Genomic DNA, 26,245 nt, shown 5'->3' on the forward strand with positions numbered 1-26,245 from the left:
GGAGCTGCACGGAGCCCTGGCATGTGCAGAACGAGGCAAGCCCTGGACCCCACTCCCTAGCTGGAGCTCAAGGGCCGATTAAAATGTCTGAAGGACTGGATGCGGCCCCTGGGCTGTAGTTTGCCCACCCCTGGGTTTAGAGTCTGGTAGGCACATCAGTCTCTGGGCAAAGATGCTCCTTCCTTTCAGTCGTGTCAGGCTGTTGGGAGTAGAAAACTAGTCATCCTGTCTTGGTTTCAGTTGGAGCTGCCCTGGTGTACAGCTTGCAGATACTTCCTGGTCTCTGATTATTTTAGAAAAGTGGCTTTGAAGATGATGATGTTGCTTTTCTGAGCATAGCAGTGTGGTTTTCAACATGTTTTAAAATTTCCTAGTACATAGCATTAAGTACCAAGAAAGAGAGACTCGGAGACCCCAGGAGATAAACTACAAGCTTAGTACTGCTGGGAACAGAATTCTCAAGGTCACACAATTGTGAGTTTCTCCGTGTAGTCCATGAATGAAAATCTTGCATGCGAGATGGAATTTAGAAAGGACGGGAACCTAATTAAGAAATTGTTGTGGTTTGTTCTAAAATGGTCACTTGTAATCATCCAGGAAGCTTGCGTGTGGTTGCCAATCAGAAGCCACTGCAAATGTGTCAGCCCAACAGTATACTGCACATCCAATGCTTTCCACATTCAAGTAGAGAATTTCTGAGGGCTACAGGTTACTGGTGTCTTCCATATCATACAAACGAATACCCAGTATATATCTGTATCGTGGTAATGTATCAATTTAGCTGTCAAATATTAATTGCAAAATTGTAAAAGCCACTTTTTCCTGCTATTTAATTGAGTCAAGGTCATTTAAAACTGGTTGGGATTTAACTTATAAGAGCTATTCCACGTAGTGTTGCTCTTCTCACTAAATGAGCTTTCAGGTTCCTTGCCTTTTACATATATTATCTTTAGTTCGTTCTTCGTTGCATTAAAAAGACTTGCATGTAGTTGCATATTCCCTCAAGAACTGAAAAGACTAAGTAAATTAAAGATAATGCAAGATTTGTCACTATACTTGGAAATTGACTGCAATAACTGTTCTGTAATAGCTATTCTAGAATAGCTCTCGTGTAGAATGAGAGTGCCATTTGCTGGTTTAGCTTAATATGCTTTCAAAGAGGATTACGCGAAACTATTCTGGAATAAGAGCATCCACAGGGGGAGCTATTCTGGAATAGTTATTGCACTTTAAATTCACACCCGACTTTATTCTGGATTAATTTCCAAGTGTGTACATGAAATTGGTGACTGAGTTGTAGCTAACCCTCTGACTTTTCCTTCCAGCAGCAAATTTAAGGCAGTGGGACTCTTAAGTGTTTGATCTTGATTTATGCACAAATATTTCAGAATATGAAATGGTAATTGGTTTGGCTGTCTCCTCATGCCTTTCCCACCACTAGACAAGTGGGGCATATCTGCAAAGGAGACTGTAAAATCTTGAGAGCAAAGATTGTGCCTTCCTGTGGGTTTATATAGTTCTTATCCCAGTGGGGCCCTGATCCTCACTGGAGACTCGGAGAACCACTACAGTGCAAACAATTAGTACTAATATCCTGCTGGAAATGTGTGGGTTTTTTTTAAATTTATTATTTTGAGGTCTTTTTGTGCTTCCAGGTCCAAATATTTTTCATCAGAGTTTTCTTTGGTTTTGGTTGGAGAAATGTGTGTGTGTGTGTGTGAGAGAGAGAGAGAGAGAGCGTAACAGGTCTGTTTTAACTATGAGAGAAATTCTTTTCATGTTTGACCTGGATTGCTGACATGTTTATAAATACCCTGCAGTCCTGTTGTTCTCTTTACTATGAAGGCTATCCGGTCGAGTGGCTTTAATTAAGGTGTGACAGTGGGTTAAAATTCATTTGTAGCATCTCACTCTGGTTTAAAAAAAGAAATCTGCCTGCCATATTTTAGCCTCATGACATTGATGTAGTGCTTTAAAGTGTAACTATGGGATTGCGTGAATCCTACAACTATCTGCATGAAACTGGGATTACATGGGAGTGTTTCCAGATGACTACCTGAGCTGTTCTCTTATTTAGTAGTGATTTCCTGAACCGGGGCTGGGAGCAGAATGGATTTTCCACATTCAGGCGGGTTCGTCTGTGGGAAATGCAGTGTTTAAAGAGGAGAATAGCACAGAGAGCCGTCAAGGAAAACATACTTCAACTGGAATGGCACAGAAGGAGAGAAGTGCAACTAGAGGGGAAACATGTGAGATGCGAGAGATGGACCTGAGAGACCTGACACAGGAAGTGTGGAAACACCCAATATTGTAATAGGATGAGTCAGGCCTCAAAAATCATAATGGGCTTTAAACTCCTGAAATTAACCAAAAAAAAAGGATTAAAAAAAAAATTTCCTTTGGGATTTGCAGCTTCCAGAGTTCCACATTCTCAATCTGTCCTTTGAAAACGTGAAGGCTAGAAATGTACTTTTATCTCCACTTTAATTTTTTAATCACATGACACCGGGAGCTGTGACTTCAAGATAAACCCCAAATATGCTGAGACTAGTGATAAAATCTCAAGACTCGGTGGTATGGTTAATACCAGTTGGACTGGCCCTCCAGTGTCCTGATATCCTAGCTCATAGACGTGGGTATGATCCTCCTGGCCAGCAGATGGACTGTCCGAATTGTGTTACCGTCATTCACCGTGCCTGCCACAGCATGCCTCAGTGGTTTCCACCTCCAAGGACTGGAAACAATATTTTTTTGTCTGCTGAGACTTTAAGTTAAGATTAGCATTGCATCCTAAAAATCTCTGTAATGTAACCTTTCCTTTTGAAACGGTAGAGAGTCCCTTTTGTGTTTCTCTGCCTGTGCTCACCACCCAGCTGAAATGTTCTTGAGCACCTGAATGCTTAAACGAGAAAAAAAAATAATTAATTTTTCCCGACACTCTAATAATACAGCTAACACCTGCCTTTTTGGCGCACTGCAGATGCTTCTACCCTGAGTAGATGAAAGTGCACTAGGGGACTTTTAGTGCAGGGCAGCAGAGTCCACACAGGTGCCTTGTGTTCAGAGTAGATTTATACCCAATCTTGCCGTAAACGGAAGTGCTTCTGTAGACAAGCTCTAAGAAGAATTTTTCTTAAATATTCACACACTGATGTTTTAGCGGAACATATGAAGATTAAAAAAGAAACAACAAATCCAAAAATGTTTAGAAATGACTTAGCCATAGATCAGAAGAGATTTCAAGGTTGGTGTTCAGAGGTCAGAAGCTCAAAATAGCTCCCATTAAGGAGCCCCAGGCAATGACTGACAAAGCCCTCGAAGTGTATTTCCCCTCTCCTGAAGCAGAAAGTGGAAAGGTTTCTTCTTCGTAGGAGTTTAAGGCAACTCAAGCAGATTGGAGTATTTCCACTTGAGAGATGCCAGCCACTAATAGAAATGCTCAGATGTAGAGGAAAACTTTGCTTTTTTACCTATCTTATTTGCAGTGTTGTTGTGGCCATGTTGGTTCCAGAATAGACAGACAAGGTGGTGAGGTAGTATCTTTTATTGGACCAACTTCTGTTGGTGAAAGAGCTCTTTGTAAGGTCAAAAGTTTGTATCTTTCACTAACAGAAGTTGGTCCAATAAAAGATTACCTCAGCCACTTTGTCTCTCATACATATCTTAGGCATTCGCGGTGGACCAGGAAAGGCTGATAAAGGTGTAAATGTGGTCTTCTGGTATTTGGAAAGGTAATAATTACCCCTTGTGTGAGATGGGAAACCATGAATATAATCACTTCTACACTGCATTCATTCCATTCAAGGCTGTAATGAGAGAGCCCAGGACAATGGAAGTTTAGAAGGGCTGTGTGGGAGCCATCAGAATCAGAAGCATATGGATCTCGTTATCTGGACACATGCATGGAAATGTGTGAACTTGAGAGCCAGGGACTTAACTTGCCTTTACCTTGTTGTCTCTGACAGTGCGCTGGTGAAGAGAAACGAGTTGGTACACGCACCGTGTTTGTTGGCCACCGCCCAGTTTCAGAAACAGATGCTTACGTCGAGCAGAAATTCTGTGATAATAGAATTGTCTCATCCAAGGTAAGTTGGTTCTTTTAATCCTTGCACTATGGTCATTTAATCAGCTGGAAAGTTTGCAAATTTCTGTTCCTGTTCCTCAACCTTATTGTATTTCATCATCAGTCGTGGCTTCCTGACATTTTAAAACCTCAGAAATCTATACTTGAGTAGTTAAAATGCTCTTCACAGGAAGAAATTGCCCCAGTGTTCAGCTGTTCCATTGCCAGTGCGGTAGGAGTTTTAATAACCAAGACTGTTAATCTAATAGGACTATGGGTGGTAGTCTAAAATCACGTACCTTGTATTAAAGAGACTCTTCTCTCTGAACCCCTCTGTTGAGAGGTTGGGGATGAAATGTTATGTTCTGCTCTCTAATTTTGCACAAAATGTCCCACCTGGGTTTAGGAGAGATGTGCAAATGGTGTTAGAATTGCATTTGTTAGTAACACATGGGCATATTATGATACCTCCTTCTGAGTCTACTTTATGATCTACCTGGTGCAATCTGAAAGCAGCTTGGAAGCTCATTTTGCACCAAACCACTGGTTTGTATATACACTTCCTTATTAATGCCCACTGAGTGAATGCACACATGAGTTCTCGCCCTGTGTGCCGAATAATATCGAGGCACAAAGATTAGTACCTGCTTCAATGTTTTCTGGGTCTCCATTGTTTGGAGAGTGAAAATATAAAGGCAAGACCATATCTGTTGTGATTGGTGACTTACAAGGTTTTCGTTTGGGGTTTGTTTGGTTATTTTAAAAATGGACAGATAACTGTCGTGCTTCTAGATTTTTTTTTTTCTTTTCAAGTAGGACAAAAATAACTTAGTACAGTGTGTATTTTAACACTTGGCCTTTCCATTGAATAAAGAGGAAACCATGCAGTACTCTATTAATATAGCATTTGTCTATTGCAAACACAATGTGATGATACCTATCTTCCTTCTGGTTGATTTTATTTTACTTGACATCTATCAAGCTATTTCAAAAGACTTGGAAAAATTGAAATGCAATGTCAGACAACTGGCATCAGCTATTGTTAAGCTAGTTGGGTGAATGTATATTTAGCTTGTTACTAAGGTAGTTTTGGGATTGCCCAGTATATAGTTACAGACTTGAGTCATACTGTACTTTATAATTTAAAGGTTACAGTTGGCTTTTTTTTTTCTGCTCCAAACAATTTAAATGTCTGCTGCCTTTTATGTCCCTCTGATGTCTGCATTAGAACCAGAACTGACTTTGTGCTAGGGACCAGTTCCTGCAGGCTGACTTGGTAAACTCCATTTGACTTTTCTTCGTTAGGTCTGCAAGATTGTGCCACTGGGGACTATCCATTTGGGTTTTTTTGTTTCTTTAGTGAATACTAGAATTATTTTAAAAACACTAATCTTGTGTCAAACTCCATTGATTCTTTTAAAGTTATTTCCCTATTGATTTTTGTCCTTCTTATATTTGGTAGACATGGACTCTTCCTTCCCCCCTCTCTCCTCCTCCCCTTCTTTAATGATGTCAGCACGACTCTTGGAAAAGGGACTTGTTGTTTTAAAGGACACAGAAAGTTCATCTATTTGACCAGTTTTGTTTCTTAAACTTGCTTTTAAAGTTCATGTTGTTATTTTTTTCCAAAACAAATGATCCAGTGATCTTCTCCCTTTCTCACCCCTAAAAAAAAGGTGAGAAACCCAGTTGCAAGCAAGGCAACAAGGCAGTATTCCAATAGCAAACATGTATGCAGTTCCTTTGATTTTTTTTTTTTTTTTAAAGAGAGAAAAGCGAGAGTATGGAGTCTCAAGATTTTAAGGGATTATCTTCACAGCAGAGAGAAAAATTTCATTATTTGAGCATTGTTTCATTTTGACGTGTGCCATGCAGCGCTAAAAGCTATTTACAGGCATGAATCCCATTGATTTTTGTACTCTTTCCCCTAGCCACCTCCAGTTGTGGGGAGGAGGGGGTGTCAACTTGCGAATAATGGATTTTTTTTTTTTGGAAAAATTAGAATCCAGACAATACTCTAGTTTATAAGTCCATGAAGAAAGCCAGATTTCAAAGTGTAAAGTTAGAAGAAGGAACATGGAGTTATGTTGTGTATTGGTGTGTAATTGTATTTAGTGAAGTGCAAAAACCCAGTGGGCCAGATCTTGACATTTGCTAAGTCAGCAGCACAAAGGGGACTTACAGCTAGATCCCTGAGGAGCCCTTTTAGCGGCTATGATCAATGAAGCGAGGCTCTAGCCTGTTAATTTTAGTTAAAGGTCCATTATACCATAGGATTGAAGCGTTTTTTTGCTAAGCACAAATCGAGTAAATGGCACTAATACCCCTAGATATATTTACTATGAATCTTATCCTATAGCCCTTGAACTCAGGAATAGGTATGGTGTGTGGTGTTTTCTTTTTTTTTTGGTTAGTCTTTTAATGGGCCTACTCCCATGTGGGAGGGCTTTGGGATCCAACACGACTGCATGTCTTCAGCAAACTAGCCAGGGATAAATCTAGACCGTAGTCTGTCAAAGGAGCCAGGGATTGAAAATGACACTAGTCTAAATTTCAGGACTTGCAGTTCTTATGTTTGTGCCCAGTGGCAAAATAGCACAGCTGGACTGAGGGCACTTCCTGAATGGTGCATTCATCCCTAGCTCTGATAACTTGCAAGATACAAGACCTCAACATTGATAACCTTCCCTACCCTCCTCCTGCTTCAGTGTTTTCTGATGCATGATGCCTGCTTTCAATCTGTATTGCTAAAACTATTGTACGTAATCTGGAAGTACGGACCCCCACCTTCCAATGAGCAGAACACATTCACCTCTAACTGCAGATGTTCATGAGAACATTGGCTCATTCTCATGCTAGAGTTCGAATGGTAGTTGGGTGAAGCATGGTGGTACTAGGACTAACCTGACTTTTGAAGCAGGTGTGTCAGCTAATATTAGAAAATCACCCCTCCTGCACACCCTGCCTCCCACCCGTCCTTCAGTTAACTTAGTGAAATCGCGACAGGTTTTTTTGATTGTGATTCTGTCTTCCAGAACAATTGGAGAAGCAGAGTTCTCTGCTGCTGACTTCATAAACTGTTTGTTTCCATCTGCAAGTTACACAGGCCGAACAGAAAAAAAGTAAAGGGGGAAAAAATTGATTTTGGGGGGGTGGGGTGGGGCAGAGATGAAGGTGGACGGTTTTTCAGCTGAAGTGACAACTGGCACTGCTCTTGCCTGTGGAAAGAGGAAGTGCGATATAGGAGTCAAACAGCTACTTAGGCTTTTCTGTGGGAAAGAATTGTAATGGGGGTGCAAATATTGACTTTTTAGCGAAGTCCCGGAAGTTTCACGCAGTCTATTCCATACCCAAGCTTTTAGCTCCAATGTGTTATGATCTGTCAGAGCTAGACTTGTTCTGTTGAACCAGTTTAATTCTAAGCTCACTGAGTTTTTCTAAGCAATAACCTTAGACTCAAGGTCGGGCAGCGAATGATTAATCTGGTTTCAGAGTAGCAGCTGTGTTAGTCTGTATTCGCAAAAAGAAAAGGAGGACTTGTGGCACCTTAGAGACTAACAAATTTATCTGAGCATAAGCTTTCGTGAGCTACAGCTCACTTCATCAGATGCATTCAGTGGAATCCACTGTTCCTCAGACGTTCTTGTCAACTGCTGGAAATGGCACACCTTGATTATCACAACAAAAGGTCATTCTTCTCTTCCCCCCCCCCCCCCCCCCCCCCCCCCCGTGTCGTCTCCCCCTCCTGCTGGTAAGAGCTCACCTTAAGTGATCACTCTGGTTACAGTGTGTATGGTAACACCCATTGTTTCATGTTCTCTGTGTATATAAATCTCCCCACTGTATTTTCCACTGAATGCATCCGATGAAGTGAGCTGTAGCTCACGAAAGCTTATGCTCAAATAAATTTGTTAGTCTCTAAGGTGCCACAGGTCCTCCTTTTTCTTTTTAATTAATCTGGTGGTTGCCAGTCTGCGCATATGTCTGTCTTCAGTCCCAGTGTGGGTCTCAGGGGCTACAGTCCTATTACACTGCAGCCTTTTATGAGGATGTGTGTGTTGGCCTCACACAGACAGGAGTGCAATTATAGGGAAGTTATTGCCCATCAGAGGGACCATGTGCTTCACTTGACATTAGAGGAAGGGATGGGTGTGGATGGATAAAGGACAGCATGTGGTCCAGAGCGTGGCTTTAATTTTTCCACTGACCTTGTAGATGTACGTAGAGTGATCAGACAGCAAGTGTGAAAAATCGGGGTGGGATAGGGAGTAATAGGCGCCTGTATAAGACAGAGCCCTGAATATCAGGCCTGTCCCTATAAAATCGGGACATCTGGTCACCCTAGATGTAGGCCACCTGTCTCTTCGGTTGTGTGGCAATAAGGCACACTGCAGATGCTCCTTTAACTATTTCACTGCTGACATTCTAGTAGCAACATCTAGCTAATGTCTGTATCCTACCATCCCGAGCTACCTCCATGGTCCAGAAGTCCCAGTAGCTGCCCACCCAGCTATGAAAACCTCCTCTCTCTTCCCCTACCAACTTCTACCATGCTGTGGCCATTGTCAGTGCAAAAACTTGCAATACATACACAATCCAAAACTTAAGGTCAAAAACGAGCTGAATTTAATATAAAAGAAATCACTCTGGGGGAACGGTGTTCTCGTTCATATTTAATTCAGATAAAACTTCCGTGTTGGAGTTTATCCAGATCTGCTGCAGAATTTCCTCATCCGCCTTCCCAGTGTGATGAAGAATTTACGTAGCTTTGTTACGGAATACAGGGCAAGACTCTGTATGTTACACCTCTAAGAGATGAAGCCCAGAATTCATAGCCCAGGGGGTAAATTGGATTTAACCTGCTGGTGGCACGGTTAGACATAGAGTTCCAAGTTCTTTCTTAATGTGCCAGCAGTCAGTCAGTCTTGGGCAGACGCATGGTGATGGTGGTGCTGTTTTTGTTAGTGAGGTCTTTGTGTAGAAACCGTGGTCCCAGGGGTGGGGTTGGACGCTGTGCAAGCAGCAGGAGAATTTTGCTGCTCTCTGTGAACCAGGTTTGGATGTTGGTTTGAGACTCCTGAAAGGCGGCGTTGCCCTGCGTGCTGTTTGACCGTCTTATTTCAGGACAGCTGTATGTGTGTTCATCTTCGAATATATCCGCACTCGGCACCACAGGTTTCCCCTCCACTGGAAAACAGGCCTGCAAGGCCCCAGACATCCACTCAATGGAGTTGCAACGCATCTTTGTGGCCTCCCCAATTCTGCAGGGGTCAAAGTGGCCCCAGAATAATTTAGACATACCTGCGGACCTAGCGGAGTTACAGCAGTTTGTCCCTGGTGGGTGGCAGTGCTCCCTAGACCTTCCACAGCTCTGCTACTTCCAGCAGCCCTTCCCCCAGCATCATACCCGGTGTTTCCTTTGCTGAGTTTAAAGAGGCAAACTGGAGCTATTTTCCTCAGTCCTTGCCCAGGGGGATTTCTCCCTTGACTGGGTCCACGGCTCTTAGGGCACTTTTCTGCTGCTCTGCCTGTCCTTTTTAATGCATCGACGGCTGGAGAAGGGTTAAGAATCCTTCGTCCCTGATGCCATAGAACGTATGACCTCAGTGATGTCTGGCCTCTTTGTGAGAGAAACAGTAGAGGAAGACTCCTTGGGCTGTTTCCCCCTGTGCATTCATGTAGCAGCTACTCACAAAGTGCCCCCTTAGTCTAATGAGCCTAGATACAATGCTGATAGGCACGTTAAAAAATGCCATTAGAATTGCTTAGTGCTATTGTGAGTTTCTGAAGAGGCTCAAAAATAAGAGAACTAACACCCTCGGCCAAATCTGTCCTGGGTATAACATCCGTAAAATTATAGCAGGGATACATCTATCCAATATAACTACTTGACGTTTTTTTTTAAATATATATTAACTAAATCTTATTTCTTAGGAAACTTCTAAACATATATTCCCCTTCTTTAACTCTCAATCCCTGAGTAAATTAAGCTTTGTGAGGGTTGTTGATCTTTGGTTCTGTTGACATTTGAACATTTGTGAGCTGGTAATATTTGCGCAGCTTATCTCTGTTCTTTCACCCTGCAGTACACGGTCTGGAATTTTCTTCCGAAGAATCTATTTGAACAGTTTAGAAGAATTGCCAACTTTTATTTCCTTATCATTTTCCTTGTGCAGGTAAGGGCACTTTTAAATAATAAAAGTTTTGCAACATTTCTATTATTTTTTAAACCAATTGTTCAAAGCTTTAAACACAACTTCATAAAGGACTGAGACTCAAGACTGGTTCTTTACTGGTGCATATGACATCTTTTTTTAGTAGCTATGTTTTGTCTCCTGCACACGCATTCAAAATACCATAACTGGTAACATTTCTGGGGCCATCTCAGACCATGTGCTGATGACTATTGTTACAATTTAAGGGCCCTATTAACACTATAAGCACCAGGAGATCACTCATAAATATATCTGCATTGGAGCTAGAAGGTGTAATTTCCATCTCGAGGAGTCATATTCGTGCTAGTTCTGATCAAACTAGCATGCTAACAATAGAAATGTAGCTGCTATAGAGGGAGGGGCTAGCTGCTCAAATACATACCATACTCAGATGAGTTCATATTTAGGAAGTCTAGCCCCTCCCACTAGACTGTCGTTACACTTTTATTTTAGTGCCCTAGCTCAGTCAGATCTAGTGTCGGTACCTTTCCTTGAAACTGGAAATTTCACCTCCAGCTCCTGTGTAGACATACCCTGTGTGAGTAAAACATATGTTAATGGCTGCAGGATTGAAACTCTTTTTATTATTTCTCCCATCTTACCATACATTTTTCTCCATATAATAAGCAGCCTGGTAATGTTACAGTTTGTGTAGATTTCAATAAAGCCAGAAGAGGTGCACAGTCCATCATTTGGATTTTTTTACTATTCAGATGAGCATTTACTAGGTGTGTGCGCTTATGTAGAAGGGTATGATTTTTGTAAAGAGATTTTATACGTACTAAATTACAGACATACACGTGATGTAATAAGATTAGTCTTTTTTTCTGCTCTGATTTCTATGTAAAGAGGGCATTGATTTTGGGATTAGGGTAAATGCAGGTAAACGTGAGTGTTCATTTTCTGTTACGTTAGCTGAAAAATCAGGGAAGTTCCCAAAATATGTTTACAAAAAAGAGGATTTTTTTTTAAGTAAAATTTGGATGAAACACAGTGAAGTATATTTCCCTCTTTTTTATAACTGAACATTGTGGTTTTTCAAAAATACTTAACTGACTGGTTAAAACCAGATATGCAAAACTTCAGCCCAGTCATCTAGTAAATTAAATCTTAGATCTGTTACATACGGTAGTCTGCAATAAAGCAGTCCTCTAAGGGGTTAAGTTGATTGATACCTCTATACTTCACTTTTATTAATATTATCTATAGAATCATAGAAATGTAGACTGGAAGGGACCTCAGTAGGTCATCTAGTTCCTTACACAAAAGGCAGGACCTAAGTATTATCTAGACTATCTCTGACAGGTATTTATCTAACCTGGTCTTGAAAACCTCCAGGGACAGATTCTACAACCTCCATAGGTAATTTGTTCCAGTGCTTAACTATCCTGACAGCTAGGAAGTTTTTCCTAATAACTATCCTACATTTCCCTTGCTGCAATTAAAGATTTACTGCTTGTCATGTCCTCAGTGGTTAAGGAGGACAATTTATCATCTTCCTCTTTATAAGAACATTTTACATACATGAAGACTGTTATCATGTCCCCCACTCAGTCTTCTCTTGGCCTACTCTGTCCTTTGTTTTTCCACTGTTTTTAATGCATTTGTAAAGTGTTTTCTTGTTACCCTTTATGTCCCCAGTTAGTTTAATCTCATTTTTTGCCGTGGCCTTTCTGATTTTATCCCTATATGCTTGTGGTGGTGGTTCTATTATATATAGTACATATACATGTCATCCTTTGACCCAGTTCCCACTTTTTTGTATGACTATTTTTTGAATTTCAGGTCATTGAAGATCTCCTGGTTAGTGCAGGGTGGCTTCTTACTATTCTTCCTATCTTTCCTACACACTGAGATTGTTGGCGCTTGTGCTTTTAATAATGTCTCTTTAAAAATAGCCATCTTGCCTGAACTTTTTTTTCCCTTGGAGTTGCTTCCCACAGGATCTTACCTACCAGTTCTCTGAGTTTGCTGAAGTCCATTGTCTTTATTCTGCTAGTTTCTCTTCTACCATTCTTTAGAATCATGAACTCTGTCGTTTCATGATCACTTTCACCTTCAAATTCCCAACCCAAGTTCCCTATTTGTCAGAATCAAGTCTAGAACAACCTCTCCCCTAGTTGCTTTCTCCACCTTCTGTAATAAAAAGTTGTCTCCAATGCAGTCGAAGAATTTGTGGGATAATCTGTGCCCTGCTGTGTTGTTTTCCCAACAGATGTCTGGATAGTTGACGTCCCCCCATCACCACCAAGTCTGTGCTTTCAATGATTTGATTAGTTGTTTACAAAAAGATCCTTCCACCTCTTCCTCCTGGTTAGGGGGTCTATAATAGACCCCTACCATGACATCAACCTTGTTTTTTACCCCTTTTATCCTTACCCAGAGACTTTCAACAGGTCTGTTTTCCACTTCTGTCTCAACCTCAGTGCCCGTGTATACATCTTTGCTATTCCTCCTTTTTTTCCCCCCTGCTTGTCCTTCCTGAAGAAGCTGGTCCCCTCTGTACCAGTATTCCAGTCATGGGAATTAGCCGGAAGTAGCCAGCAGCCAGCTTCCTCCTCGTGAAGGAGCCATTTCGTCCTTCCCTGATGGTACTGCTGCAGTCCTCTTGAGCTGGATTGCTCCCTCCATCTTGGAGGTCTCCATAGGCATATTTTCAATGAATTCCTTGTGTGAATGGACGCTCCTCAGCCTAGTCCCCTCCTCCTGTAGGTCTCCTGCCTGCCTCCTGAGTAGGCACCTCTCACCCTGGGTGGTCTCCCCAGCCTGGCTTTCTGTGTTGGGGAAGTGCAGGCCACAGTCTCTGCAAACCCACACTAGGACCTAGGTATAGGCAGGTTCTTTGTCTAGACACAGGTGCAGGTGGAGAAGCGAGGAGCACTGTTGGCACCCGCAATGGGGCCTTTTCGAACCACGGTGATTTTATTCTTTCTTCCTCTTACAAACTCTGTCTCAAAACTCCTATGTTTGCTGCCCCTTGTTTGCTATCTCCCCTTGGTCATTTAGCATCTGGTTTTTAAGCATCTGGCTATGCTACAGCTTAAAAAAACTGGATGCCCTGTAAATTGTTATAAAGCGTAATGCTCCACTTCAGCCATAAAGATTTCAGTGACTGCTGCAGAAATAGGTGATCCCAACATAATTCCTGTGGGCTATGCATAATGTTGCCTGTTTTACACAAAGGGACAAACTCACTTCTGGGGTTAGCTGATTCATCTCCATTGGATTTCATTGGCACCACTCCTGTTTGTCAGAAGTGAACTTGGCCTGCATATGTACCAGAGTAATGTGCCGAAGTCAGAATGTCCCTCCGGCATACCTGATAGTCTGAAGTCACAGTATTACATCTTATCTTCTGCCCCTCTTAATGGGGTTTGGGGAGACTGAAATAACTGAATTTGTTAGTGTACCTAGTCACCTAGCTGGGTGACATTGACATATTTCCTGGCAGTTCAGTTGCGTACCCCTTTTAGACATAGACGAGGGATCTATCTATGAAATTGATTGTATGCAGATGGATTAAAGAGCATTTTTCTTGTTTTCTGTTTTTGTTCCAAATACTGTGACTGTGTTTTAAAGTAAGAAAACAACCCACATATTGAATTAGAGATCAAAAACACACCTGATACTGTTAATACAGGTCACTAACAGACAGCTGCCAGGCACTTTTCTTTCTGGAATTTCTGAAGATTTCACTTATCTTTAATAAGCCCTTAGGGCAATTCCATTCATTTAAACATACATTAACTTGATTGACACCAACATTTCAGCCATAAATGGCATTTCTCAAGGTAGACCCTTGATCCTTTAAATGAATGGAATTGCCCTAAGTGCTCCCTTATAAGTGAAGGGTTCAGCAGACTCTTGAGTGAGGCGTGCAGAGGAATTATATGTTGAATTCAGTCCTGTGTTGGGATTGATCCTGCTCCCACTGAGGCCTTGTGTCCAAAAGTCCTTTGACTTCAGTGGCTCAGGGTCAAGTCCATGTTGGGGAGGGAATGTTTCTTTGCTTGAAAACACACATGAAATATACGGTCATGAAAATACCTTTTTAGTTGGTTGCTTGATTGATTAATAAGGCATTCCCTGGATTCATCTACTGAAACCATTATCTAGATAATTGCTCCTCTGAAGCAAATTAACTCCTGCAAATAAAGCTGAGTTTGGATATGTATAGTCAGCACCTTTTTAACAACATGGGGAAATGAAGGAGATAGGCAGCTTAGGAACTGGAAAATACTTCTGAGTGACTAAGAGAATGGTCTGGTGCTTCCTGAACTGTGGAATTCAGTTGGGTAGAAACAACAGATGAACAAAAACCTTCATATACTAGCAGGACTCAGTTACTTTAAAATTAAGTCAGACTATGCTGCTGAAGTCCTGTTCTAAATACAGATGCAGGTTGAACTGCTTGCTGGATCCTAGTTATAAGGCAAGTGTCTTAGGTTAAGCTTATTCTGAAGTTGTTTCTATCTTTATTTTGCTGTGTTTTGTCTCAAAAGTTTGCCTGTGGGTTTCACAAAAGGGAAGACTGTACTACAGGGGATGTATATGGAATATGGTAATAATATGGAAATTCCCCTATGAAATATCTGTTATCAGCGGTGGACAAACTATGGTGTGTGGGCCAGATCCGGCCCACCAGCTGTTTTAATCCGATCCTTGAGCTCCGCTGGGGAGCGGGGTCTGGGGCTTGCCACGCTCCAGCTGGGGAGCAGGGTCAGGGGCCATTCTACATGGCTCCCGGAAGCAGCAACATGGCCCCCCTCCGGCTCCTATGTGTAGGGGCAGCCAGCAGGCTCCACTCTGCACACTGCCCCCACCCCAACTCCTGCCCGCGCAGCTCCCATTGGCCTTCTCCTGGATCCCAACCCCAATTTTGGAGCATTCATGGCCTGCCATACAATTTCTATTCCCAGTTGTGGCCCTCGGGCCAAAAAGTTTGCCCATTCCTGATCTATATGAACAAAAATATAACCAAAATAGGCTCACGTATGCATCATGGCAAGCTCTTGGCACAGTAGAGCCTCAGAGTTACGAACCGACCAGTCAACCACACCCCTCATTTGGAACCAGAAGTACGCAAACAGGCAGCAGTAGAGACAAGAAAGAAGCAAATACAGCACAGTGATGTGTTCAATGTAAACTACTAAACAAATAAAGGGAAAGCAGCATTTATCTTTGGCACAGTAAAGTTTCAAAGCTGTATTAAGTCAATGGTCAGTGGTAAACTTTTTTGAAAGAACAACCATAATGTTTTGTTCAGAGTTACAAACATTTCTGAGTTTCAAACAACCTCCCTGCCCAAGGTGTTTGTGACTCTGAGGTTCTACGGTCGGTGGCTGTGGGAATAGCAGAAGGCACGATACGTTTATATGTGCTCAAAGCTTTACCTCACAGGGCCTCAGTTTTACTAAAAACAACTGTACCGTTGTGCTTGGGGGCAGGCAGACCTTGAAAATTAACTCTCTGCGATAGGGGGATGACCTGTTTCATAAATATGGTCATTTAGGGTATGTCTACACAGTAAAAGCTATGCTCAGGCTTGCCTACCTGAGCTACTTGAATCCAGCTAGTGCAGGTAACAAAAGTGGTGAAGACAGCACACCATTGACTAAAGCCTAGGTAGTACAATCCTGTCACAGCCCCTAGGTACACACTGGGCTCACTAGCCCACACTGGGTTATCTTCACTACGATTATTACCTGGGCTAGCCGGATTCAAGCTAACTAAGTGGGTTAGTCCATACACAGCTTTTGCTGTGCAGACATACCTTAGATGCCTAACTGGCCCTGTGTGCATGCAAACACGCAACTGCCATCTCTGAAAGTCCCTAGCCGTCTAGGATTTACCACTGGTAAATGTAAATACTTTAGCTACGTTCAGATGGCCAGGTGTTGTCATTGCTTTCCTTGTACGATGATGTGGTGTGAATTTGGCTTCTTACAAACAGGACCGTTTCTGTCTCTGTTAGGGGTGTTTTTGCATAAAGAGTGCAAAAATCACAGTTTAAGGCCATTTCCAGGGATTAATATGTGCTGACTGTCTCAAAACAGCTTCCTGGGGACAGATAAGAAACATTTTGTGCATAACGTAGCTTTTTACAAAGAACTGAAAACCACGAATACAGATTCTATTGTTCACGAGAGCTCCAGTGAAACACCAATAGACGCAGCAAAACAGAGGCTTTTTGTTTATACGAATATGAGGCATTTCTGGTAAACTTCCCTTGCGCTTTCCCTCTCCTCTGTCACCCAGTACATCTGCCTCCATCCCTATTCCTGCCTCACCGCCCACCACAATCGGCGGGATCCCTGAAATAGGATGACTCACGTAGCGTATGCTAGTCTGGGGACTCTGTGCCTGCAATGCAGCGGTCTGCCCAAGTGTGCTTCCCCTCGGCCCCCTGGCATTTTAAGGTGCTCTCTGGGGGAGCTGTACTGATGATTATGGTCTCTGACAGCTAGGGACCTGTACAATATGCTTAGAGTTATTTCTGTCTCTCATTCTAGAACTCGTTTGGTCTGAACTCCAAACTCACTTCCCCAATGCAGCATCCGTTCGGCTGTCTGATTATGCCCCCATCACATCACCAGCAGCAGTGCATATAAACCAATCCGGCTATTCTGTAAACAGCTCTGCATAGAGTATGTAGCCAATGCTGAATGCCAAATCGTAGGGTTGCTGTGGTTTTAGGTTTTCTGATTCCTTTAATTTCTCCTAGTTATAAACCTGTTTCCATGAGCACACACTTCCTACACCCTAAAAACTGGGCTGAATCATGATAAGGTCAATAGAAATGGATAGTTCCCATTCTCTAGGGTCCTCCTACGGTTTAATTAAGGTCTCAAAGCTGCCCTGCTATGTGCTTTCCTTGCTACGGGCTTGTCTTCCCTGCAGTGTCAGCTCGAGGTAGTGTTGCCCCGTACCCGACTCCCATCCACACCCACAAGTTAAGTGGTGTTTTATACTCCACGTAGCTGATCCACCCGGAGGTGTGGGTTATAGCTGAAGTACTGCTGACACTCAAGCTAATAATGCAGCAGGGAAACAGCTCCTCTGTGCTGCTAATCCGATTGCTGTGTGCCACCGTAACGTTTTGCAGTGCGGCTGCTCTCACTTTTAGAGCCTTCTGACACTCTTTTTATTCTTCAATCATTTTTCGTTTTATTTTTGGGGAATTTCTTGTTCTTACAATATTTTTTCATGAACAAAATGAATTTCTTTTTATTACATTTACATTAATAAAATACCTCAAATGACCATGTGCAAATAAACACAGTGTAAAAATCCCAATTTGTGTATACTACATGATTTTATTAGGTGTTATTCCGTGGTATTGAAAGGTTTTAGGAATTAAAAGCTGACATAAAAGAGTTCTCTACAGATTCTCTTTCTGTGGTTTGTTGTCTTACAATCCATGTATCCTCTGGAAAAAAAACAAAAAAAAACCTGTCACAATCTGCGTCAGGAATAGTCAATTATTTTTTGTCAAGGTCTCGATTTCTTGGCCAAGGTATAGTCAGGGTCCAGGCTCCAGAGAAAATAATGCAAAAATAATAAGATTTTGTGGTCTGTTCAAAAGTGTTTGGCTGTCCGGATTTGGCCCGCGGTCTGCCTGTTGACTACTGGCCTACACAACCCCTGCCTACACTAACCACAGGGTACATGAGCCACAAATAATGGTATTGGATAAACTAACATTCTGGTATCTGAGTCCAAACCTATGTCAGTGACTTTCCACAAGACGTTGAACCACTCACATTATAAATACATCTGTGCAGGTGCAAACTCCCCACCCCCTTAGCCACCCCCAAATGCCCTGGACAGCTACTTATGGTCGCCTGCCCCTTGAAATTTACCCAGTACTTCAGCCCCCAAATAACCCTCCCATCTCCATCCCCATTCAGTGCCACAAACCCCGTGGGACATCATGGCTCTTCCCAACCCTGACTTCTTCCTTTTCTAACTCTCCCATGCCCTCTTATTGTTCCCTCTCTCCTATTGAACCTCACCCGCTCCAGTCCCCATTAGCCCTGAAAACCATTAGTCCGAGGGACCCCTCTCCATCTCCATTTATATATTCCCCCTTCCACAGAGTGAGCCCCACCCCACACTCACCCTGCAGTGCTTGCCCTTGCGGGGCTGGCTGGGCTCAGCTTCCCACGCTGGGTATTGTGACCTGATGGGTAGCCCTGGGTGGGGGAGGAGGGTTCTGTCCCTGCCCGTTGGGAGGAAGGAGGCCCTGGGAGGGGATGCAGAGAGAGCCCACCCCACACTCACCCCACAGCGACAACTCCTGTGGCTCCTGTCCCACGGGGCTGGCTCGGCTCAGCTCCCCACTCCAGTCATGACAGCAGGGAGCCTGGGCTAGCCTGAGCAGTGCTGCAAGTCACAGTGCCCGGAGTGGAGAGCCAAGCCTGGCCAGCTGCTGCTGAGGGGTGAATTTTGTGTTATTTCACATTTACAAAAACCACACCCATCTAGCTAACTTGAGAGGCATTAACTCAAGGGTAGGTTACTTGAGCTAACACTGCAGTGAAGACAAGTCCTGGATTTTGTGCCATGTTTAAATCATTCTTTTCATGATTCAGTCTGATTTGCAGGCCTCGGAAGGTAAAATGTGACGTTCCTCTTGTGCCAGTTCAGGGTCACGTTCTGAGCTTATGCTTCTGTCCAGGGATTTATTTTATCAGAAAAACTGGTTTAATGTAAATTTAGCCTTTATCTTGGAGGGCCAGTGATAACCTTCCAGGGCCTGGCTCTGTCTCTAGGACTGTAGAGGTGACTCCCAGCTCTAAGAGCAAATAACTGCTGTGCCCAGCACTGTCTTCTCTCTGAAGACAGTTTCTTGGATGCTGGACTGTCTCCATCTTCACTGGCTGAGGAGAGCCAGAATAACCACCTCTCTGTCGCTGTTTTTTCTTTTTTTTAAACTGTATTTTCTATATTTTGTGTTTTGCTGCTTCACCCTTCCTCGTCCAGTACTTTGTCTCTTAATCTTCTCTAGCAGCTGTTTTGGCAATAAGAAAGAATCTTCGGACCTCCAGCATTCTGGTGGGGGGATATCCCTACTTTGTACTCCATTTCTAGAGTCCGAGAAATCCACTCATCCAAGTGTAATCCAAACTAACACGGCGTGGTGCTCTGTCCTCTCGTGCCTTGTGAACACGTGAGGGTTTCCACCTCCATGTTTCTTGCTCCACTGTTTCCAGGAAAGGGACATCTTTCTCAACGTTTTTTTTTTTTTTTTTAAATATGTCATCTGTTGCCTTCCTCTTTTCCATCAAGGGCTTGTTTAGGAATATAGTTTTTTGACATCCTCACAACATGCCCAAACCAATTCACCCTTCTTTCTCAATTCATTGCCTCTACAGTCTGTTGGCCAGTCCTCTGTAATGCATCGTTAGATACTTTATTCCACCAACAGACCCCAGGTATTCCCCACAAAGATATCTGGTGGAATGTGTTAAGTTGCCTGTTTTGGGCTTCTAGTATTTAGAAACATATAAGAATGTGGCTCTCACAATGACCGTGTATAGTTTTATCTTGGTTCTTGTGTGAATCTCCTTATTTTTCCAAATATTTGCCAGTCTCCAAAAAGCTCCACTTTCCTTCCCAGTTTTTGCTTCTACCTCATAGTGGAGGTGGCTGTCAGCACTGATTGTGCTTCCAAGATAGACATACTCATAAACCACACCGTATTCTTCACTGTCAGTCACATATGAACCGTCACTGAAGACTCCTCTTTCAGAGATTATCCTGGCCTTGGTTTTCTTCCGGCTGATTCCTGCTCCTACTTTGGTGGTCTTATGTTTGTCATAGAGGACTTTTTCATGCCATTGTCCTCTGTGTCCAACAGAACACTGTCCTCTGCAAAGTCAAGATTGTGAACTTCTTCTTTATTCCACATAACTCCTGCAGCTTCCTTTCGTGTTGCTCTTTGCATCACATAAGCTATCCTAGGGCAGAAAAGAGAGGTACAACTCTGCCAAACTCTGTTGATGATCTCAAACCAATTGCTCTCTCCTCTTCCTGTCCTTACACAGCTTTTCGAACCTTCATGCAGTCTCTTTCTAGGAAGCTCATAGAATCAGAAGATCTATAACGATTCTATGAATGCGGTGGCTGGGCCAGGTATAGGTTAGAGTCTCTTCTACTGCATCTGAATTAATTGACCTGGTCTTGTGGATCTAGCATTAGCAGCTTTTATGCATTTAGAGCCAGAGGTCCTGGATTTAGTCCCCACAGATGACCCAGCCATTATGCATGCACTAAGCCTGAATGAGAAACTCCTGTGCTTCACACCCAAATCCATGCACATTTCACTCTCCCCCTCAATAAATCACACCCTGCCACTCCCTCCAGAATTCAACTCTGACCCCCAAGTATAGCTCTGTCCCACAAAAAATCAAATTAATGTGGCCTACCCAGCCCTCCTGTAAGGCTTGACTGCTGCTTCTGAATCCACATCCCATCCTTTGAAAGGAGCTGTGGGTTGGAGACAGTGGTGTAGTGGAGCCGGAACAGTGATCTGGTTCTGTTATGCCCCACTCCCTCGCAGCTGGCCACTTCACAGGGCTGGCTGGGTTCTGCTCCCCGCTGTGGGCATATTGACCTGCCTCGCTTTGCCATTCCTACTCCATGCCCGACCCTCCTACTCCTTTCCTCCCCTCTTGTTAAAGGAGCCAACCAGTGGATCCTCTGGGCACTTGCCCTTCCCTGTGGGGAAAGAGTCAGTGGCACTCAGCCCACTTGCCCTGTCCATGCATGTAGAACACCCTCGAAGCCGGGCCTCCCCTTGCAGATGATTGGATTTTGTGAACAGGCCAGTTAGACACCATCACAATAGGAGGAGCAAGGAAAATGCATCTTAGTTCATTCTGACAATTAGAGTCTGGGTTCTATTGATGGTACTAGAGAATGGTCCATGGTGTGGTTGTTAAAAATGGTATGCAGTGCTGGCCCTGCTGTTCGATCTTCAGGCCGAGACTGACCATGTTTGGTGCAGATTATACAGTGTGTCAGATTAGACAGGTGCATGGTAACTTTCTGGTTTGAACCCATAATGCCCCTTGCTTAGGCCCACCACAAAGGTGCGTGACTGAGAAGCTTTCAGACAGCATTCTCTAGGCCCAGTTTGATTCAGAAACTCGTCCAACTGCTTCAGTCTGCTTTGGATCAAAACTTCATAGTCACTTAGGAGACTTTCCATTGACTTTCAGTGGGATTTGTAGACCTCAATTCTTAAGGTGCTTATGTAAATCTCCCCCATACACTCCAAGTGCCCACTCCTCCCGAGCATGCTCATATTTGGGGCTTATGTTACTTAATACAGAGTGTGTTGAACGAATCATCTAACGATAGCATTTGATAGTGACTCCCACAAAAAATTATAACACCAGTTTATTTATTTTTCTCTGTAGGTCATAGTAGATACACCAACCAGCCCAATAACCAGTGGACTTCCGCTTTTCTTTGTGATTATTGTTACAGCTATCAAACAGGTAATGTTTTCGATTCATGAGGGCATGGGGGTGAGCACCAAATTGCTACAGGTGTGTGTGTGTTTGCTTTGGGTTTTTAAGTATGTTCATGGCAGAATGAATGAGAGAGATTTGGCATATAAAGACATATAGACTTGACTCTACATATATTTGAAATAGTAGAGGGCCAAGGTTAGAGAAACACAACCAAGGTGAAATCTATTTAACTTAAAATTAGAAATAAAAAAGTAAGTTTGGATATTGTGCTGAACCTAAGTTCTCTGTCCAATTTTTGTAGATTTATGATTGCATTTTCTCATTTTCGGTATGGCTTTTGTAGTCTGTGTGTGTGTGTGTATTTATTTAAAGTCATGTTGTGAGCTCTTGCTGTTGATGGTTACCTCTACGTTCACTGCACTCCTACAATTTTAGTTCTTCCTTTTTTAAAATGTACTTTGGGCCTGATTTGGAGGTTACAGAAGCATGATGTAAATCCAGATTCTTTTCTACTCTGACGTCAATGGAAAAACTGGAATAGTTCCACTCAAACAATATCTGGTCCTGAACATTTGTAGACCTCTTTCATTGAGTAATATTAAAAAAAAAATTAACCCTATACACCCCCTTTTAAATTGCATTATTTGATACTTTTGTAAAGGGAATCAGTTGAGGAGCGGAAGGGAGTTCTAGAGTAAAATCCGAATCTGGCTTTTGTATTCTTCAGGTGAGACTGAAGAGAGAGAAAGTCTTTTCCAGTGTTAGACTGGAAAAGTGAGAATAACGGGGCACTAAGCATATTATTCACATTATCAGCATATTCTTGCCAATCTTGAGAATAATAGGAACATGTCACAGCAATTTAGATGTTTCTTGCATGCAGTGCCTGTAGATTTGTTTTGTATGTGGTGTTTTAGTCTGTTCTGAATCTGTCAAATGTATAGCTGAAGTTTTTAAAAGTTAACTTGGTTCAATCAGAGCTATTCTGGTCGATGTTCTGGCATGCATGAAGGAGCTCCGATGACAATTTAACTTACTCGCTTTTTTATCTCCCTCTCTCTTACAACTTTATTTATTTACTTCACCACTTGGGCTTGATTGTGTTACCTGTATATTGATGTGTCTAGGGCTATGAGGACTGGCTGAGACACAGAGCTGACAAGGAAGTAAATAAAAGCAGCGTCTTCATTGTTGAAAATGCAAAGCAAGTGAAAAAACACAGCGAAAAAATCAAGGTAACCATTAATAGAAAGAGAGAGAGATGCACCTGTGAGACATTGGGGAAAACTCCCATTGATGTGGTAGCAGAATCTGACGCGATGGCTGAATACTTGACTATGCTAAGGGCCTAATTCTGCAGTTGTTATTTTTTTCCTTTCCATCCTCTTCCCTAAACCTCAGTATGTTTTCAGACTGGAAACCTTACGAGCCATTCAAGTTAATAACCAGGTGCTTGCTTGGCTTTTGTCTGATCACTTCTTTGAAAGGCTGCCATGCATGCACTTCACTGGTGGGGCTGATGAGTAACTTATCTCTGATAATTTTTCATTTGTGACTGGAACAGGCAGTCCTTCCTTTATCCCTAGCTTCCCAAGGACGTCTGGGAAGATGTCTGCTAGCAGAGATTTAGCTGATTTATCGCCTCTCACTGTAGAATGCTAGATGGCTACTTTCTTTATACATTTTTATGTGAAATTGTAAGGAGGTGTCTATTACCCTAGTCTGCGTTCCTGCTGAGTTGGGCTGATCTCTCAAGCCAAGTCCTGCACTTGGATACAGGTGTGCCACGCTGGTTGAAATCAGAGGGAGTTTTGTTTGTCGGAGGGCAGAGCTGGACCAGAGTGCCTGGGAGAGAGTGATCCTGAGTGCTTAGAAAGGGGCCCTAGCTAACAAGTTCAATTTACAGAGCTGGGATGGTTCGTTTAATCTGTGGTGGAGATTTATCCTTGGTGCTCTAATATTGGGATAGAATTGTTTGGAAGAACAAATACTTGCTAGTGGCTTGTTGGTACAGTTCTTGGGGTGCCCAGGACTGAGTCACCTTGTTATCCCCAGCCTCCAGCAAGAGGGAGTCTTTCTTGTGGCAGCTCCCTGATGCCACCAGCTCTTCAGCCTCTCTCCTCTGGGCTATGGCAGCCCTTGGGTTGCCTTGCAGATTACCAGTAGGTGTACCTAGTCCCCAGGCCCCTTTGAAATGTCTCCCTGTAGCGTTCTGTCCCTTCTCCACTGAACACTCACAGGCTATATCTGCACTACACAGCTTTGTCGCTACAGCCATGCCGCTAAAAGTCACGCAGTGTAGCCGCTGTTTGTCTGCTCTCCTGCTGACAAAATACTCCCCACCCCTCCCCCTTTGTCTTTTGGGAGGTGTGTGGTTTTGGTTTTTTCAACACCTCTGAAAGACAAAAGTTTTGTTGTTCAATTGCCAGTGTAGACGAAGCCACAGTAATACCAAGTAAGCTATCCCCAGAGGAACAGAATACACACCAGCTTGTTTGGTTCCATGGAGGATTAACTACTAAGATATATATGTATAGTGAAAACAAGCCTAAGTTTATTATCAAAGGCTAAGATTTAAGAGATGGTGAGCAAGGATAATGGATTACATATGAAACAAAATCAATACATGCTTTCTAGAGATTAAACTTAATTTATCCACCGGTCTAAAAGCAATCTTTTCTCACCCAAAGGTCCTTTACAGTGCTTCCAGCCAGGGCAGCTTGGGATCTCATTTTCATGAATGTAATTGCACTTCATTAGGTACAGGATAAAGAGGTTTCCTTTTGCCTTTCCCTTTATATCCCCAAAATTCATTGTTGGTCTCCCACATCAGAATGACCCCCGGGGGGTTTATTCCTTGGTATACTGACTTCGTATGCAAATGGAGCCTCCATTCTGTTGCTTTACAATGCTTAATTTACATGCGGACCAAGGGAGACAGGTGATAATACGTCCTTTGTTTGGCAGAATCCTGTTTATCAACCCCGTCTTGATTCAGACATTTTTAGGAATGTATTTTCAGTCTGTGTATACATAACTTCTTCCATGGCATTTGTACAGACATTTCACCTCAGTGTTAATGACCACTATGAGCCTGGCTTTCATTGTAGACCTCATATGACATTCTTTATGGAGAAATACTGTGAAAACAGGATGCTAGGTGTAGTGAGTTTGTCAGGCCTGTCAAGAGTTACCGTGACAGCCCAGTGACCCCTTTGCCAGTTGTCATTGAGGGGCTCTTAAGGTCAGACTTGTGTTTTCCTCTTGGGGCGGAGGGAGGTGTGAGGTCTTTGAGCAGAGGGTTCTGTTACACATTGTCAAGCGCGTGGCTCAGGGTCCCTCAGCAACAAATGAAAGGAAGAAAAATCAAGAAAATATACGTTTAAAAAATGCTACTTATTTGGGTACTATCTCAAGTGTAAAGAAAAGTTCACTCTGCTCCATCTCCTCACAGCAGATGCAGTGTCCTCTCCATCCAGTAACAAGTATTTTCCAAAGCTAGGTATTGAGGAAACGTAGTATATGCATCAGCTGCTACAGAATAGTCGTAACCGAAGAAAAAGCTTTCCACTTGAAAGTCTAGTCGAAGGGTATGTGTGTGAGCTCCATATATGAACAAGGGCTCTGATGGGTAATCATCAAGTGTACTGTCAGATAATTAAAGGAGAAAAGCCAAGATCTGTAGTCAGACTACATTACTAAATATTTCTGCTCTATATTGAAATAATTTCATAGCTTTGTTAAACCCCTTCCAAGGGCCCTCAAACTTCAAATTCCATTGTCCTGCAAACCATCGCTCCACAGAGGTCCTACTGAAGTGAGTGAAAGTTGTTAAATATGGAAACATTGTAAGACCGAGTAAGACAGGCAGGTAGCGTATTGCTAGCATTATGCAGTATTGATTATTAGCTTTGAGCAACAGTTCTAGCATGTGGATGGCAAATCATCTGGGATAGTTGCACAATTGCTGTACTTTTTTCGTGGTAAGCTTAAAAAGCTCTTCAAATTCCCATGATCGGAGAGGATCTTTCCTTTCTTTTAGACTTGGATAAAACAAGATAAACCGATTAAACCGCAATCATCTCCTTCAGGGCTTGATTAAATGAATCATTAAAAAAACACAGTTGCATTCTTTCCAGGTTGGAGACGTTGTAGAAGTGAAAGCAGACGAAACCTTCCCCTGTGATCTGATATTCTTGGCATCGAGTAATGACGATGGGATCTGTTACGTCACGACGGCAAGTCTGGATGGCGAGTCGAATTTCAAGGTAACAAGAATGAAAACACTTCAGGCAGTAGTCTAGAGTGCAGAGTTAATGCACTGCAGTGGCTCCTCTGTGCTCAGGTTTTTTTTTGTTTTAGTTGCAGTTGAAGTCAGCCTGTGTGTCTGCCAGTTCAGTTTGAGAACGCTTTGGGATCACACATTCTGATTGTGAATTGGTTGTGTTTAAGCTTCCATTTCCTAACCTCTCTCATCCAGTTAC

At 42.8% G+C, this 26,245-nt stretch overlaps 1 protein-coding gene across 7 annotated transcripts in view; it reads left to right on the forward strand.

Annotated features, from left to right (window-relative positions):
* ATP11C (ATPase phospholipid transporting 11C (ATP11C blood group)) overlaps positions 1–26,245 on the forward strand; it is a 118,471-nt gene that overhangs the window by 40,952 nt on the left and 51,274 nt on the right. For 6 of the 7 annotated variants that reach the window (XM_048865365.2, XM_048865361.2, XM_048865362.2 and 3 more), the window contains 5 exons: positions 3,966–4,085; positions 10,150–10,239; positions 21,705–21,785; positions 22,889–22,996; positions 25,901–26,029. In XM_048865365.2, the coding sequence (XP_048721322.1) occupies positions 3,966–4,085; positions 10,150–10,239; positions 21,705–21,785; positions 22,889–22,996; positions 25,901–26,029 (528 nt within the window). The remainder of the gene's footprint in view (positions 1–3,965; positions 4,086–10,149; positions 10,240–21,704; positions 21,786–22,888; positions 22,997–25,900; positions 26,030–26,245) is intronic. The other variant, XM_048865364.2, reaches the window with a different exon arrangement.

Source organism: Caretta caretta, chromosome 9, assembly GCF_965140235.1.
Source record: "Caretta caretta isolate rCarCar2 chromosome 9, rCarCar1.hap1, whole genome shotgun sequence".
NCBI classification, from domain to species: domain Eukaryota; kingdom Metazoa; phylum Chordata; order Testudines; family Cheloniidae; genus Caretta; species Caretta caretta.